At 36.1% G+C, this 18801-nt stretch overlaps 1 protein-coding gene across 1 annotated transcript in view; it reads right to left on the reverse strand.

Annotated features, from left to right (window-relative positions):
- DNAJC15 (DnaJ heat shock protein family (Hsp40) member C15) overlaps positions 1 to 18801 on the reverse strand; it is a 90254-nt gene that overhangs the window by 23151 nt on the left and 48302 nt on the right. Inside the window, exon 5 of the mRNA XM_028103347.2 lies at positions 13176 to 13246. Coding sequence (XP_027959148.1) covers positions 13176 to 13246 — 71 coding nt within the window. The remainder of the gene's footprint in view (positions 1 to 13175; positions 13247 to 18801) is intronic.

The raw sequence follows: 18801 nt of genomic DNA on the forward strand, positions 1-18801 counted from the left end.
AAGGGAGGCCAGAAGGCAATGGGATAATGTAATCAAAATCCTCAAAGAAAAATGGTAAACCAAGAATAGTGATTTCAGCAAAGCCTTCCTTCAGAAATGAGAGCAATACAAACACTACCCCAGATAAACAAAACTGAAAGAATTTGTGGTTAGCAGACCCACTTTAGAAGAAATACTAAAGGAGGTTCTTTAGGCTAAAAGCAAATGACCACAGATGGTAATCTGAATTCATACACACAAAGAGCACTGGAAAAGATAACTGTAATTACAAAAGACAATATAAACACATATTTTTCTTTCTTCTCTTAATTGATTAGAAAGGCAATTATATAAAATAATATGTACAGAATGTATTGCTGGACCTAAAACATTTAGAAATATATGCATAATATATTTGCTAATAACAGTAAAAAGGAGGTGTGTGGGAACAAAGCTGTAATGGACTAAGGAAATAACAGCAGATGGTAAAGTAAAAATTCTAACAATGTACTGTTGGGTTTATAACATTAGTAGATATAATATGTATAACAATACCACAAAAAGGGTGAAATGGGAATAGAGCTATATAAGACTGTTTCTATGTAGTATTGGAATCTAGTATAAATATGAAGCTGAGTCTGATAAATGAAGATATATATGATAAATACTAGAGCAATCACTTTTTTTTAAAGATTTTTATTTATTTATTTATTTGAGAGAGAGAGAGAGAAAGTGCGTGAGAGACACGAGTGGGGGTGGGGGGCAGAGGGAGAGGGAGAAGCAGACTCCCTACTGAGCAGGGAACCCAATGCGGGGCTCAATCCCAGGACCCTGGGATCATGACCTGAGCCAAAGGCAGACGTTTAACCAACTGAGCCACCCAGGCACCCCAATCACTTTTAAAAAACCTCAAAAACCATGAAAAACTAATTAATGAAATTAAAAAGCTACTTAGAAAATATTCACTCAATGTAAAAGAAAGTAGTAAAGGAGGATTAATAGAGCAAAAAAGACATGAGACATAGAAAACAAAAATTAAATCAGATAGAAATAAACAGAAACATAGAGTTGGAAGAGTCTTAAAGGGTTCTACCTAATTACCCAATAAATGAACACCTCCTATGACATCCCTAACAAACTGTCCTCCAGCAGTTCTCAATCTCAAGTTACCTTCACTGCTCTGCCTGAACATCACTTCTTCCACTGGGGCAGCTGCAGTGCCTAGAACAGGGCCTCGCTCCCAGAAGGTACTCTGTAATTACTAGCTGACTGATAACTTGTGAAGGGGAACTAAGATAACTCCATCTATAAGAAGAGTCTTCCACATGGAGGTCTAATAGTCAAACTGCTCATGGTTTTTTCTCAGTAAACATACTTCTGCCCTCACAAAGGCATAGAAGACGGACTTCACATATATGTGCAACATTCTAAAAATTAGATATTGCATAGAAGCCCTCTAAATTTCTTATTATAGCAAGGTTTCTTGTTCTTTACTGCTTTGGCCAAAAACCTAAGTCATTCTTCCTCACTTTTTTCTTACCCCCAATCCACCAACTTTGTTGGCTTCACTTTCAAAATATATCCTTGAGCAGCCCACTCTTTACCTCTTTCATTACAAAAACCCCAGTCTAACCCAGTATCATTCTTTCTTGGGTTACAGTATTCTCTACTAACTTCCTTGCCTCCACTCTTGACTCCCTATTTTCTCCATACCTGCCAAAGTAGTCAAATTATTATAAATCAAGTAACACCATTCCTAGCACACTTAAAAATAAAAGCCAAAATTCTTAGTATAGCTTGCAAGCTACTCCATCATTTGGCCCTGGGTGTCCTATCCAATCATACTTCCTATCATTCTTCCCTTTGCTCATTATACTCTGGCCAATCTCCTTATAATCCCATAAACATATAGTATGCTCTTTTTTCAAGACCTTTGTACTTGATGTTCTTTCTGCCTGAAATACTCTTTCTTCAGATTTTTGTATAACTTACTCCCTCAGGTCTCTGCTCAAATATTATCTTGTTACAGAGAATTTCTAAGATGCTATAAGTAATACTGTAGTTACAGTTGCCTCTCTCCAACTGCCAATCTCTATTCCCCCTACTTTTATTTTTCTTGAAAGCACTTACCATCATGGGACATTTTCCGTATTAGCCTTTTCTGCATAACAAACTACCCCAAAACTTAGTGGCTAAAAATAATGGGTTTTTTATTCTTGCTATTATATAGATTAAGCTGCGTGGTTCTTCTGAGTTGGGTCAGGTCTGCTAGGGCTGGATGGTCCACGATGGCCCCACTGGGACCTTGGCTGGGACAGCTAGGCCACTCTCTCTCTTAGTCTTTCAACCTTCAGGAGGTGAGCCTGGTTTTCTTCATATGGTGGTCTCCAGGTTCTAAGAGGGTAACAGCTGAAGCTGCAATACTTCTTCAGCTCAGAATTTACACTTGTACTTTTACTATATCCTATTGGTCAAATCAAGTCACAAGGCTGGCCTAAATATAAAGGGTAAGGAAAAAGACCATCTCTTGATGTAAGGTGCTGTAAAGAATTTGTAGACAATTTTAACCTACCAAATTACCTATCTACTGTCTCTCCCAGTGGAATATAAGATCTGTGAAGGCAAGACTGGCTCTCTTGTTCAGTGTCTAGTATACTGTCTGGTTTGCATTAGATATCAATAAATGTGTGTTGAATGAATGAATGACCATTCATATGACATTGCTTCCAGGTCTTCACCATCCTGTTTGCTTTCCTCTGAATACTTCGTTTGTCAGTATCCTTCAAAATTTGGGCTCTAGAAAGGGATACAAAATTTTACACAAGGTCTAACTGCCTAGGCTCAGTACAGCTGGAAAATAAGTATCAGGTGAATGAATAAGTACAGAAGACTGTAGTCACATTCAGCCTTATAACACTGATACTGTGTGTCCTTTAAGGCAGGTGAAGAACCCCCTGATATATTTTTTTAGTGGCTTTTACACTGTTCAATCTTATAGGCTTTGAGATCAAATATATCCCCATGGTTCCTTTACATCTGAAACACTGCCAGGTCTCTGTCCTGTATTTACACAATTGATTTAGGAGACCTAAAAGAACATTACCTTTATCCCTGTTGAATTTAAATTTAATCTCTTCTAAATCATTGATCTCTCTAGCTGATCATTTCTACTGACAAAAAAAACCTGCTCAAAACTGCTCAACAAGCTTCCAAAAAGTATATTTTAAAAGTAAAAAACAAAGAAAACGAAATTCTTTCCCTTAATGCCAGATCCCTGTCTTCCAGCTACTACTCCATTTCTCTCCTCCTCTTCCTTACAAAACTTCTAAAGAAAGTTGTAAGCTAACTCAACTTCCTCATCTTCCTTTCACTCCTCAACCCACCACCAATTAAACTGTTTTTTAAGGTCATCAAAGTCTTCCAAAGTTGCAAAAATACTATGGATCCTCTTCTCTATCCTCATCTTAATGGTTCTCACAGCAATATTCAGCACAGCTGATCACTGGTTTCCTGAAATACATTCCTCTTTTTAGCTTCTATGTCACCATTCTCTCCACTCTACTCATTTTCTTTTTAAATTGTTTTGGTAAATGCAAATTTTTATAAAGATTATGCTATTTATATTAAAATGTAACAAGTTTAATATTTTATAATGAATTAATATATATGTACCTTTAAAAACTTTCTCAGTTTTACTCATACAAAGACTTTTTGGATCTGAGACCAAAAGTTTGAAAACTGTTGCTTTCACATAAAACATATGGCATTCAAGAAAAAAATTACTTTGTACCCCAAAGAAGACCTGAAAGCCAAAAGGGGGAAATACAACAGAAAAAGAAACAGAGGTGAGCTGGATACTGGAAAGATTAGCCCAAGGATCTTAAAATAACTTTGAGTCTTATATTTAAGAAAATAAAGATGGAGAAGATAAATAAAGACATAGAGAATTTCAAAGTGATTGGGATTCCATCAAAAAACAATTGGAAATTTAAAAAATTAAACTAAGGGTGCCTGGGTGGCTCAGTCGGTTAAGCGGCTGCCTTTGGCTCAGGTCATGATCCCAGGGTCCTGGGATCAAGTCCCACATCGGGCTCCCTGCTCGACGGGGAGCCTGCTTCTCCCTCTCCCTCTGCCTGCCTCTCTGCCTACTTGTGCTCTCTATCTCTCTGTCAAATAAATAAATTCTTTTAAAAAATAATTAATTAATTAATTAAACTAAGAAAAGGCTTAAAAGCAAATTAGACAGGGCAGATGAACAATAAACTGGAAAAAACTATTAACAAATATCTACAGAAAAGGAGGGAAATATAGAAGAGAGTATAAAAGACAAATGAGACAGTGAAAAAAGTGGGAGCCAAAAATGCACACAACTGGAATTTCAGAAGAAAAGGAGAGAATAAAGAGAAGAGGCAATATTGTAAAATCTTTTAAAACTGATGAAAGATTTTATCCCACAGATCCAAGAATTTCTACAAACCACAAGCAGGATATATGCACAGAAACCTATACCAACTCACATCATAGTAGAATTGCTGAAAATCAAAGATGGAAAAATCTTAAAAGCATTCTATGGTCCTAACATTATCTGAGGAGTGACTGCAGCAATATTTTACTTTAAACTGTAATAAGTCAAGGAGGTATGTTGTATTCTTTGGGTAATCACTTGAGAAATAGGTTTTTATTTTTAAGTGTATCTATGAAGTCACTAAAGAAAAAGACATTTGAATGAGCCAAAAGAAGGAACATAAAATAGGTGAGTCAAATAGAAAACAAACAGTAACATGGTATAAATATATTCAAATATCATTAAGTACATTAAATGTAAAAGAACTAAATAGTTGTATTAAAAGTCAAAAACTGTCAGACTTCATTAAGAAAATAAAACCCAGGGGCACCTGGATGGCTCAGTCAGTTGAGCAACTGATTCTTGGTCAAACTGCGGCACAATCAATCGAGCAACTGCTCCTGAGCAGGGCCCAATAAGCAACAGAACCGGCGAGACCCCCCCTTCTTCCCCTGGGAGTCTGCAGGGTTTGGAGGCTTGAAACAGGGTCATGTGCCTAAGATAGAAATGCTCAGTCACAGGCCGGGTGAGCATGGAGGGCCGCCAGAGACCAGGGAGGCAGGAGTGATTGACTGCTTTTCTCTGAGGGCTCACTGAGGAGTGGCAACCCGAGGTCTCAGCTCCAGGGTGGAGACCGGGAGGCTGCCATTTTCATTCTCATCCTCTAAAGCTGCGCACAAAGCCTTCAGGGAACAAAAGCCAAACAGAGCAAATGGGAGCAGATTACTTAGCCTGGCCTCCTGACAAGGGTGGTACAATTCTGTATGGGGCAAACACACTTGATAATCGCTACATTCGGAGGCTCCTCCCCCCGAAGATCAGCAAGAACACCCATCCAATACCAAGTTTACTGATCAATGAGAACTGCAAAACTCGAGCACTAGGGGAATACAACACATAGAATCCATGGCTTTTCCCCCATGATTCTTTAATCTATCAACTTTAATTTTTTAAAATTTTTTTCTTTCCCTTTTCAACCAATTTCTTATTTTATCAACTCCTTTTCTAAATCTTTTTTAACTTCCATTTTTACAGTTACACTCTATCCCTTCATTGTATTTAATCTTATGTGTGTGTGCGTGTATATCAGTTTTTCTTTTTTTATAATTTTGGGATGCAGTTTATTCTAACAGACCAAAATACATCCAAAATTTAGTGTATGGCGCTGTTCTATTCACCTGTCTGATCATATTCTCTTTTTTGTTGTTTTTGTGGGGGTTTTTTTCTTCTTTCTTTTTTTTGTTTTGTTAAAGCCTTTTTAATTTTTCACCTTTAGGGACACCTGGGTGGCTCAGTCAGTTAAGTGTTTGCCTTCGGTTCAGGTCATGATCCCAGGGTCCCAGGATCAAGTCCCGCATTGGGCTCTTTGCTCAGCAGGGAGCCTGCTTCTCCCTCTGCATGACACTCCCCCTGCTTGTGCTCTTTCTCTCTCTCTCTCTCTGACAAATAAATACATAAAATCTTTTATAAAAAATTTCATCATTATAGTTCCATTCTATCCTTTTGATATATTTAATTTTTGTATATATAAATTTTTCTTTCTTTACAATTTTGAGATGTAGTTTCTTCTAACAAACTGACCAAAATACACTCAGGAGATTGTGTATTGCTCTGTTCTGTTCACCTGTACATTTATAGTCCTTCCTTTTTTGTTGTTGTTGAGGGTTTTTTTTCTCTTTTTTTTCTTATCTTTTAATTTCCATTTTTACAGTTACATTCTATCCTTTCCTTGTATTTGATTTTACTTTTGTACATATATAAATTTTTCTTTCTTTACAATTTTGGGATCTAATTTTCTAAAAAACAGACCAAACTACACACAGAATCCAGTGTACTCCTCTATTCTGCTCACCTGTCTGATTATATTCTCTTTTTCTCCCCCCCGTTTTTTGCTCTCTTCTGATTTGTTTGGTGTATATTTCTCTGGGGTCGTTGTTGCCATTTTAGTATTTTGTTCTTTTGTTCATCTATTCTTCTCTGGACAGAATGATGACAAGATGGAAAAACTCACCTCAAAAAAGAGAACAAGAGGCAGTATTGACTGCCAGGGGCCTGATCAGTATGGACATAAGTAAGATGTCAGAACTAGATTTCAGAATGATTATAAAGATGAGCTGGGCTTGAAAAAAAGCATAGAAGACACTAGAGAATCCCTTTCTGGAGAAATAAAAGAACTAAAATCTAACCAAGTCGAAATCAAAAAGGCTATTAATGAGATGCAATAAAAAATGGAGGCTCTAACTGCTAGGATAAATGAGGCAGAAGAAGGGATTAGTGATATAGAAGACCAAATGATGGAGACTAAAGAAGCTGAGAAAAAGAGGGATAAACAACTACTGGGTCACAAGGGAAGAATTCAAGAAATAAGAGAAACAATACTAGAATGACTGAAATCCCAGAAGAAGAGGAGAGAGGAGCAGAAGGTATATTGGAGAAAATTAACAGAGAATTTCCCTAATCTGGGGAAGGAAACTGGCATCAAAATTCAGGAAGCACAAAGAATCCCCCTCAAAATCACTAAAAATAGCTCAACACCCCAACCTCTAATAGTAAAACTTACACATCTCAGAGACAAAGAGAAAATCCTGATAGCAGCTCGGGACAAGCTGTAACCTACAACGGTAGAAACATTAGACTGGCAGCAGACCTATCTACAGAGACCTGGCAGGCCAGCAAGAACTGGCATGACATATTCAGGGTGGTAAATGAGAAAAATATGCAGCCAAGAATACTTTATCCAGCTAGGATGTCATTCAAAATAGGAGTGATTAAAAAATCTTTCAGGACAAACAGAAACTAAAAGAATCTGTGATCACCAAACCAGCCCTACAAGAAATATTAAAAGGGATCCTCTAAGCAAAGAGAGAGCCCAAAAGTAACACAGACCAGAAAGGAACAGAGACAATATACAGTAACAGTCACTTTACATGTAATACAATGGCACTAAATTCCTTTCTCTCAATAGTTACTCTGAATGTAAATGGGCTAAATGCCCTAATCAAAAGACACAGGGTATCAGATTGGAAAAAAAAGTAAGACCCATCAATATGCTGTCTGCAAGAGACTCATTTTAGACCCAAGGACTCCCCCAGATTTAAAGTGAGGGGGTGGAAAACCATTTATTATGCTAATGGACATCAAAAGAAAGCTGGGGTGGCAATCCTTTATCAGACAAATTAGATTTTAAACCAAAGACTATAGTAACAAAGGAGGAAGGACACTACCATAATTAAAGGGTCTATCCAACAAGAAGATCCAACAATTGTAAATATTTATGCCCCCAACATGGGAGCAGCTAATTATATAAGCCAATTAATAACAAAATAAAGAAAAACACTGACAACAATACAGTAATAGTAGGGGACTTTTAACACCCCTCTCACTGCAATGGTCAAATCATCCAAGCAGAAGATCAACAAAGAAATAAGGGTTATGAACGACACACTGGACCAGATGGACTTCACAGATATATTCAAAACATTCCATCCTAAAGCAACAGAATACACATTCATTTCTTAAGTGCACATGGAACAGAATAGATCACATACTGAGTCAATCAAAATACTGGGATCACTTTGCTAAGGCTGCTATATATCAATGAGAATGAACACACTATTGCTCCACATTACAATATGGATGATTCTCACAAGGATAAATATTGACTGAAAGCAACCAGATGCAAATGACTACACACATTCAAAAGAGGCAAAACTAACTTATGATATTATAAATCAAGATAGTGGTTCCTTTTAGGGATGAAGTAGACTGGGAGGGCTCATGAAGGGGATTCAGAGGTGTGATGATGTTCTAGTTCTTGACCTGGAGGCTGGTTACATGGGTGTTTGTAAAAATTTATGTAGATATATACTTAATGCTTTGTCCACTTTTCTGCCTGTATACTTCAATACGAAGTATATTTAAAAATAAAAAGAATAAGGAGAGATTGAGGAGAAAAGCGGTTTCTTAAAAGTAAATTAAATTACATCACTCTACTGCTTAAAAGCTGACAGAAACTTCCCAGTCTTTAGAATCAAGTTCAAGTATTACATAGCACATATAGTGTTTCATTATCAGAAAGCATACCTGCAGTTTTCAAACTGTGAACACCACCTCATTTCAGGGTATCTCTCCCCTTGCATATTACACCCCTATCAAGCTAGTTTTCTTTCAAGTCCTTAAGCATATTATATTCTTTCCTCCCTTAGAGCCTTTGCATATACTAGTTCTCCGACCTTCAAACCATTCTTCACACAATACCTTCTTTCCAACCTTTAGGTTTCTCCTCACAGAGGTCTTCCCAGTCACTTCATGTAAAGCTGCCTTTTTCTCATATTCTATATCTCTGCCTGCTGCACCCTTCTCTACACTTACTACAACGTGAAATAGGTTTACTTAATTTTTTGTCTGGCCCTCCATCAGCATGCATGCTCTACGAAGACAAGGCTCTAGTTGTCCTCTTTTACAGTTAAAGCCCCAAGATTTACCACATCTGGCACCTTAGAGAAGTTGAATAAATACTTTCTGAATGAATGAAAGGCTAGTTATAGGTAGTTTCATATCAGCGTAATGAATCTTTAAAATTTTTCATATGATCATTATGTATTAGTTATCAATCCCAATTCTATTTTACCCATACATTTTACTTGTATGCCTTCATTTTATCCATTTGCTTATTCATTCACTCATGAAAAAAAATTAAGAGTTTAAATGTCAGCCATAGAGATTATAAAGATGAATAAGCCATGTTCTTTACCTTTCAGAGATCACACCATTTATCAAGGAAAATCAATGTGGATAAAACTAAATTATACTTTTACCAAAAAAGTTATTAACTCAAATACAAAGCCTTAAATCTAATTAAAATGTTGAAATAAGGGAAAGAAAAGATGAGACCTTTGAAACAAGTAATAGTGTAGTTACATCTATCAAAAAAGGAAATCAAGCTAATTAGGCATAACTCTTTCTTAGTGAATTCATTTTGGCTCTCGGTGGTCACGTCTTTCTTTTTGTAATGTTTACAATACATCTTTTAAGTGTAATATATCATAATAAATTGTAATATATTATTACCAGGACTTTTTGTCAAATTTAGCTTCTTTTACAATGAGAGCAATTAGGGAAAATCCATTCAATGGTATACTTTGGTTTGTTTCTAGTCCCAATACTTTTTATTTAAATTCTATTTTTTAAAGATTTTTATGTATTTACTTGAGAGAGAGCAAGCGAGAACATAAGCAGGGGGAGGGAGAAGCAGACTCCCCACTGGGCAGGGAGCCCAATGTGGGACTCAATCCCAGGACCCTGGGATCATGACCTGAGCCAAAGGCAGACGCTTAACCGACTGAGCCAGCCAGGAGCCCTACTTAAATACTATTAAAAAAGAGTGAGAGTACTGAATGTTTATTGAAAGGGGGCATAAATGAAAAAAGAATGAGATTCTCTGCTGCAGGCAGGCAGATTTCAGTTAAATATAAGGAAGAATTTTCTAGTAGTTAGAGCTGCCTACAAGTGGGCTTCTTGTCAAGCACGAAGCTCTCCATCAGTAAAAAAAAAAAAAAATCTTTAAGGAGAGCTAACAGGACATTTTCCCCAGGATAGAGCAGAAACAGTCTTGATTTAGCAGGCAGCATTGATCAGATTAGTGTCTTCACTACGGTGAAGAAGTACTTCTAAAAAAATTTCCAGTTCCTGGTGGACCAACATATTTACAAATTACAAAAGTAATTTTGTAATCACACATTTGGATGTTACCACAATGTCAAACTGCTATAAGGGTTTCTAAATGCTTACTTTCGATTTCTGTTCTTAATTCATTGCATACAGGTAACAAACTGGTCCACATGAACAAGCAAACTATACTTTTGAGTAGCACTGAATTAGAGAGTTTATAAGAGATTGCTGAGGTTCTACAGCTTTTCAAATTTACCTAGTCTGTCTTCCTTTTTATATTCATTAAGCATAATATCAACTGCTTATTTCCTAACAACTAACCTCTCTTCAGCAATTTAAAAAAGCATAATCTAAAAGATATTAATCTGAAAGTATTAGAGCAACTGAGATTTTTATCTCACTAAATTGAATAGCAAAATTTACTTTGTACCAAAACACATCTGAATGCTCCTTTAAAACTGGTTACAAAAAATTTATTTTCAGCCATCCCCACACCTGATTTTTTCGTGTCACTTTCTTTGCATAAGTTGATAATGAAATGTGTGACAAATTATAGTTGATCACACATTTGAAGTTCTACCTTTGTTTTACTGGCTGGCAGCAAAACCAGCAGAAATGTGACTTGGGGATGAAGCGGAGGTACATTCATGAATTTCAGAAGCATGGAGTAGAGGATTTAAGTTTTTGCAACTACCTATATAACACTCGGTCAGTGCTGACCTGGCCAAAGCAAATATGATAAGGAATTAGAAAAAAAGGAAACAAAACTGGGGCGCCTGGGTGGCTCAGTCGTTAAGCGTCTGCCTTTGGCTTGGGTCATGATCCCAGAGTCCTGGGATTGAGCCCTGCATCACGCTCCCTGCTCCCCCACTCCCCTTGCTTGTGTTCTCTCTCTGGCTGTGTCTCTGTCAAATAAATAAATAAAATATTTAAAAAAAAAAGAAGAGACAAAATTAAGAGTTCCCCATTCTCATATTTCCCCAAATACTTCTAGCTTTCTCTCTCCGAAGACAATGAGACATTTTTGTTGAAAATCTGTTACCTTCTTCTCATTAAAAAGAAAAAACGACCTTCCTTCTCAAGAGACCATTTCAGGATTTATGAGTTATCATCTCCCAACTCCATCATCCATGAATACTTTCCCTCCAGTGATGGCAATATTCCTTAATTCACCCTACTTTTATTAGAGCAGGAGTTCTTAACTGTGAGCGTACACATGGGTGTTGGGAAATCTATGAACTCTCTGAAACTCCAAATGTTTTTAAAATTGTGGGTGACTGAGCAATTATATGAACAAAATGTCCACAGTTGTCAATACATTCTTAGAGGGTACAATAATCCAAAATGATTAAAAGAATCTTTCTTGAGTTAAAAATGTGACTTGAATAGAAATATAGGGTACAGCTTCTTCATTAATTGAATAGGCATATAAAGATATTATATTACTTAACAAAAGGGACTTTAGAAATAAACCCCTTCATTTTGTAGAAGATAAAATTGACATTTCGAGAGGTAAAGGGAATGTTCAAGGTCATACTGCTAGTTAGAAGGCAGAAGCCAGAGAAAAACACCAGCCTCCAGCTTCCAGGTCCATTCCCTCACATCCTGCTACCTACACAGGGCCAGACAGGATATCAGTAAGCATACTATAGGCAGTCAACAATCCCACCTCTGATAAATATATGACCTCAGAGTAAATCAAGTAATTCTGTAAATACTATGGCTCATAGGATGGACATTTTCTTTTTTTACTAAATGTATCTAAAAATGCATTTTCTCTTAGATACATTTTAGAACTTGTTTCCTTTGCCAGTAGGCACAATCAACAACTTGTCAATCATCTGAAAGACATGAGTGCCTGATCCTACTGCAATCAATCAGAGAAGGGCATACACTTGACCTGAAAGGGACAAAGGATGTTTAGTAGGAGACAGAGGGCTTCAAGGAGGCACTTTAAACACATTTCTTTCTGAGTCAATTACTCTGAAAGCCCACAATGCGAAGTAAATTAGATGAGTGGATCTTTTAGTAACTGTTGAAGCTATTTAGAAATTTTAAGCAAAATCTCTTTTCAAAGTTTATTCTCTTATTTATTCATACTAAAGAAGAGCAAATAAAAAAGCCAAAGATGATGTTTAGTGAAAAGAATTTTTATAGTACACAATTAAGTGAGAAAACTGAAAAAGAATGCCCTACTTTGGTGTCAGGATGTGTAGAAATCCAAAATTTGTTTTTAATTTTTTTCAAAAAAATTGGAAAACTGAAAGTCTGTAAATAAGAATCCAAAAAACCCTTCACTCTCCTCCCCCACCTCACCCTTGACTTCTGAAATACAGTGCAACTTTCTACCATCTGTTATTTTAGAGAAGAAACAGTAATGAACATATGGGCTTTCTCTCTCAAGCAGCTGTAGTGTAGTAAAGTAATAATAATTGTCTTTCTGTAAGATAAATTTACATTAAAAACCTGGCCAGTTAAAAACAAATGGCTCAGCCTCAGAGCAATCCAGAATAAAATTAAGAAATTCAGAATTATCTATGACATAGTACAGAGATTTAGAAGATACCCTCTAAATCTTATGCTTTTATGTTTAAGGTTAAACAAACATAATTCATGATGCCCATATCAATTCACACAGAGTCCACAACTCATGTTTTCTCTTTCCCAGTCAAAATGCTAGGAGCCTCAAACAGGGGCTAGGTACACATATATAAAAATCAGTAACTAAGTTCTTGAAAGCTGATAATATGAATCCACCACCTCTGTGGGTTATTGAACTCCAATCCAAAAGCTTATTTATTTGTAAGAAAAATCACAATACATGTGGCACATAAACTTCTATTTCAACAATATATATATAAGTATCACCTACATATATCACTTATAATGAGTTTAAGTAAACTGAAAGGAATTCAGAGCAGATTCAGATCCACATATTATGAAAAATAGGAATTTTACCTACCTTTATCTGGGTGATTCAAAATCATGATTCTCCTATGAGCTGTTCTAATCTTGGCCTTGCCAGCAGATGGGCTGTAAAAAGAAATTAAAGTGCTTATAATAAATAGTGTCGAATGCAGATTATAAATTGACAGTTTATATGGGTTTCAAGGAATTAAAAACTAATGAGAATTTCACCATCTTGTGGATAAATATGAAATTACAGCTTGTCACTTAAGTCTACTAACCATCAAAATAAACTGTTGATTCAATGTTGCATGTATTTTTCTTCCTTTGTAATGCCAGTCTCTATTTTCAATCAATTTAAAAAATAAAACACAATAGGGGCACCTGGGTGGCACAGTCAGTTAAGCAACCCACTCTTGGTTTCACCTCAGGTTGTGATCTCAGGGTGGTGAGACTGAGCCCCAAGTTGGTCTCCAGGCTCATCGTGGAATCTGCTTGAGATTCTCTCTCCCTCTCCCTCTGGCCCTCCCGTTCATGCTCTCTCTCTAAAATAAATACATCTTTAAAAAATAAATAAATAAAACACAACATACAGGGTAGGAGAGTCATAGTCTATAGACTATACTGAGATTGAAAATATATGCCTCAAGTAATTTGGGGAGAAGGCAGTTTACATAATGTAACAGACAGGTATCTGGACTCCGGAGCTACTAGACTGCCAGATTTCATTTCCATTGCTATTTAGGATGGGGTAAACTTGGTCAAAACTTTTAACCTCTCTGTACTTCAGTTTCCTCATTGTAAAACAGGGCTAAGAACAACATATTCCTCATAGAGCGACTGTAGGGATTAAATTAGTTAAAGCCAACAAAGTGCTAGAACAGTGCCTGGCATGTAGCAAGTGCTCCAAAACAGTTAGCTTTTATTATTATTATTATTATGTTTCAACAGAGCATCTCAAAACTCTTCATAGCTCATAATTTATTTAACTTGTGAGAAACCTATGGGAAAAGCTGTAACAAAAATTGAGAAAGTTAAATAAACTTAAAATTATTTCAGTAAAAACTAATTTATCCAGTATTGGAAAAGTTTCTGACTAGCACATTTTCCAAGCAAGAAAACAAAATTAGGGGCGCCTGGGTGGCTCAGTTGGTTAAGCAGCTGCCTTCGGCTCAGGTCATAATCCCAGGGTCCTGGGATCGAGCCCCACATCGGGCTCCCTGTTCCATGGGGAACCTGCTGCTCCCTCTCCCTCTGCCTGCCTCTCTGCCTACTTGCTCTCTCTCTGTATCTCTCTACCAAATAAATAAATAAAATCTTTAAAAAAAAAAAAGAAAACAAAATTAACAGTTAACAACAACAAAATTCTAGTATTGCTAATTAATAGCTATACTATCTTATCTAAGTTATTCAACTTTTCTGGATCTCAAATCGGGATAATGGCAGCTGACTTAAAGTACAGAGTGGTTGTTGTAAAGCTCAAAGCAATTTAATTTGTATGGATGAACCACACTGTACTGGATAAAAGCAGGTACTTTTAGAGATATTCAAACATAGGTTCAACATCCTGATTCTACCATTCATTAGCTGAAAAACTCTGTCTTGCTCACTTAAACTCTGAGTGAAAATTCTCTCTAAGTAAAATGGACATACTAAACTACCTCCCACGGGGCGCCTGGGTGGCTCAGTCATTAAGTGTCTGCCTTTGGCTCAGGTCATGATCCCAGGGTCCTGGGATCGAGCCCCGCATCGGGCTCCCTGCTCTGCTGAAAGCCTGCTTCTCCCTCTCCCACTCCCCCTGCTTGTGTTCCCTCTCTCGCTGTCTCTCCCTCTCTGTCAAATAAATAAATAAAATTAAAAAAATAAATAAATAAAATAAACTACCTCCCAGGATTATTTTAAGAATAAATTAGATAATGCAAGTAAAAGGATCAGCATAACCTAGCACAGAGTGAGTGTTCAAAGTGTTCAGAAATAACTAGCCTTTAGTTATTATTATAAAGATAAAACATGCTTATGAAAATATATTGCATATTTCCCACTTCTAAAAATGTAATATAAGTAACCTAATTTAATGTTTCTTGAATGACTCAAAAGTATTAACCTGAGTATAAATTAAGTGCAAAGAAATTCTTAATATCCACAGAGATTTGTTCACCCTTGTCTTAAAAGAGTCCTAGAATGCTTTCCATTTAAGTTCTTCTGTCTGTTTTTAGCACTGCCTCCCTTGATATCAGCTGTGAACCCTTGATTCTGCCATTGTTCCAGTCTAGCTATTCCTTGACAGTTACTTATACTTCTAATCTTTTGAGGTTAAATAACAGATCACCAAGCATGTTAAAACACACTATCAATTGCTAAATATAAAATATTCTCCTATGAATAAAAAAATGTCTTGAGTCAAAGATAAAATCAAAAGAGAAAAAAACATCTTGAGACAAATGCAAATGAAAACAGAAATATAACAAATTTATGGGATGCAGCAAAAGCAGTTCTAAGATGGAAGTTTATAGTCAGTTTATAGTAATAAACGCCTATATTAAGAAAAAAGAAAGAGCTCAAATAAACAACTTTATTTATGCCTCAGGGAAGTAGAAAAAAGAAGGATAAACTAAAGCCATAGTTGAAGGAAGGAAATAACAAAGATCCAGAGTAAAAATAAATGAAACAGAGATTAAAAAGACAATAAAAGGTTGTCTTTTATTGTCTTAATGAAACTAAGAGCTGTGTTTTTGAAAAGATAAACCATTAGCTAGACTCACAAGAAAAAAGCAGAGAGAACTCAAATAAAATCAGAAATGAAAGAGAAGACATTACAACTGAAGAAATACAAAGGATCATAAGAGACTATTATCAACTATTATACACCAACAAAATGGACAATGTAGAAGAGAGAAATCCTACAAACATATAAACTACCAAGACTGAATGAGGAAGAAATAGAAAATCTGAACAGACCAATTATTAACTATGGATTGAATCACTAATCAAAAACCTCCCAACAAAGAAAACCCCAGGATGAGACACCTTCACTGAAATCTACCAAACATCTAAAGAATACCAATTCTCCTCAAACTTTTCCAAAAAATAGAAGAGGAAAAGCTTTCCAAACTCATTTTATGAGGGAAGCATTATCCTTGATACCACAAGCAGACAAGGACACTAGAAGAAAAGAAAATTACAGGCCAATATGCCCGATGAACATTGATGCCAGTCTTCAGCAAAATATTAGCAAACCAAATTCAACAAAACATTAAAAGGATCATACATCATGAACAAATAGGACTTATTCCAGGGATGAAAGGATGGTGCAATATCCACAAATCAATCAATGTGAAACACCATAAATGTGAAACAAAATAAAGGATAAAAATCATATGACATTTCCAAAGATGCAGAAAAACATTTGACAAAATTCAACACCCATTCATGACAAAAACTCTCAACAAAGTTAGTATAGAGGGAACATACCTCAACATGATAAAGGCCATATGACAAATGCGTAGCAACTATCATACTCAATGGTGAAAAGCTCAGAGTTTTTTCTCTTAGATCAGATACAACACAAGGCTGTCTGCTCTCACCACTTTTATCCAACATAGTACTGGAAGTCATGGCCAGAGCAATTAGGCAAGAAGAAGAAATGAAGGGCATCCAAATCGGAAACAAAGAAGTAAAACTGCAGATGACATGATATTACATAAAGAAAACCCTGAAACTGTTAGAACTAACCAACCAATTCGGTAAAGTTCTGGGTTACAAAATCAATATACAAAAATCTGTTGCCCCTCTATATACACTAATAACAAACTATCAGAAAGAGAAATTGCGTCAAAAAGAATAAAATACCTAGAAATAAGTTTAACCAAGGAGGTTAAAGACCTATACACTGAAAACTCTAAGACATTGGTGAAAGAAATTAAAAACACCAATAAATAGAAGGATATCCCACACTCATGGATTGGAAGAATTCAATTTGTTAAAATGTCCATACTATTCAAAGCAATCTACAGATACAATGAAATCCCTATCAAAATTCCTAAGGCATTTTTCACAAAAGTGGAACAATCCTAAAATTTGTATAGAACCACAAAGACTCCAAATAGCCAAAGCAATCTTGGGAAAGAACAAAGCTGGAGGCATCACACTTCCTAAATTCAAACTATATTACAAAACTATAATAATCAAAACAGTACAGTATTAGGTTAAAAACAGACACATACATCAATGGAACAGAATAGAGAACCCAGAAATAAATCCATATATATATGGTCAATTAACTTATGACAAAGGAACCAAAAACAGAAAACAAACGATAGTTTCCTCAATAAATGGTATTGGGAAATCTGGACAGCCACATGCAAAGGAATGAAACCGGACCCTTATCTTACACCACACATGAAAATCAACTCAAAATGGATTAAAGCCTTGAACTAAAGACCTGAAACCATAAAACTCCTAGAAGGAAATACAAGGGGTAAGCTCCTTGACATCAGTCTTTGCAGTAATTTTTTAAATTTGAAATCAAAAGCAAAGGCAACAAAACAAAATTAAACAAGTGGGACTACATCAAACTTTAAAAAGTTTCTACACAGTAAGGAAAACCATCAACAAGATGAAAAACGTCACCTATGGAATAGGGAGAAAATATTTACAAATCATATATCTAATAAGAGGTCTTTTCCAAAATAAAGAACTCATACAATTCGGGCACCTGGGTGGCTCAGTAGTTAAGCATCTGCCTTCAGCTCAGGTCATGATCCCAGGGTCCTGGGATGGAGTCCCACGTCGGGCTCTCTGCTCTGCGGGAAGCCTGCTTCTCCCTCTCCCACTCCCCCTGCTTGTGTTCCTGCTCTCGCTATGTCTCTCTCTGTCAAATAAATAAACAGGATTTAAAAAAAAAAAAAAAAAGAACTCATACAATTTAATAATATAGCATAGCTGATAGATAGGTAGATCTGATTTCAAAATGAGTGGAGGATCTGACTAGACCTTTTTCCAAAAACATAAAATGGCAAACAGGTACATAGGGTGATCAGCATCACTAATCATCAGGGAAATGCAAATCAAAACCACAATGAGACATCACCTCACAGCTTGTAGAATGACTGTCATCAAAAAGACAAGAAATAAACAAGTGTTAGAAAGATGCAAAGGGAACTGTTCGTGGAAATGTAAACTGGTAGAGCTACTACGGAATACCATGTAGGTTCTGAAAAAATTAAAAAATAGAACTACCATATGATCTAGCAATTCCACTTCTGGATATATATCTGAAGGAAATAAAATCACTGTCTCAAAGAGATATCTGTACCCTCATGTTCACTGCAGCATTATTTACAATAGCCAAGACATGGAAACAACCTATGTCCATCAACAGATGAATGGATCAAAAGATGTGATACACATACACACACACACACACACACACACACACACACAATAGCCAAGACATGGAAACAACCTGTGTCCATCAACAGATGAATGGATCAAAAGATGTGATACACACACACACACACACACACACACACACACCAGAATACGTTTAGGTCATAAAAAAGAAGAAAATCTTGCTATTTGTTGACAACATGAATGGGCCTTGAGAGCATTATGCTAAGTGAAATAAGTCAGAGAGAGAGAGAGAAAGACAAATACTGTATGATCACATTTACATGTGGAAT

This window comes from Eumetopias jubatus, unplaced genomic scaffold (genome assembly GCF_037043125.1).
Source record: "Eumetopias jubatus isolate StellerSeaLion01/CBP00866 unplaced genomic scaffold, mEumJub1_p1.0 scaffold_3, whole genome shotgun sequence".
NCBI classification, from domain to species: Eukaryota; Metazoa; Chordata; class Mammalia; order Carnivora; family Otariidae; genus Eumetopias; species Eumetopias jubatus.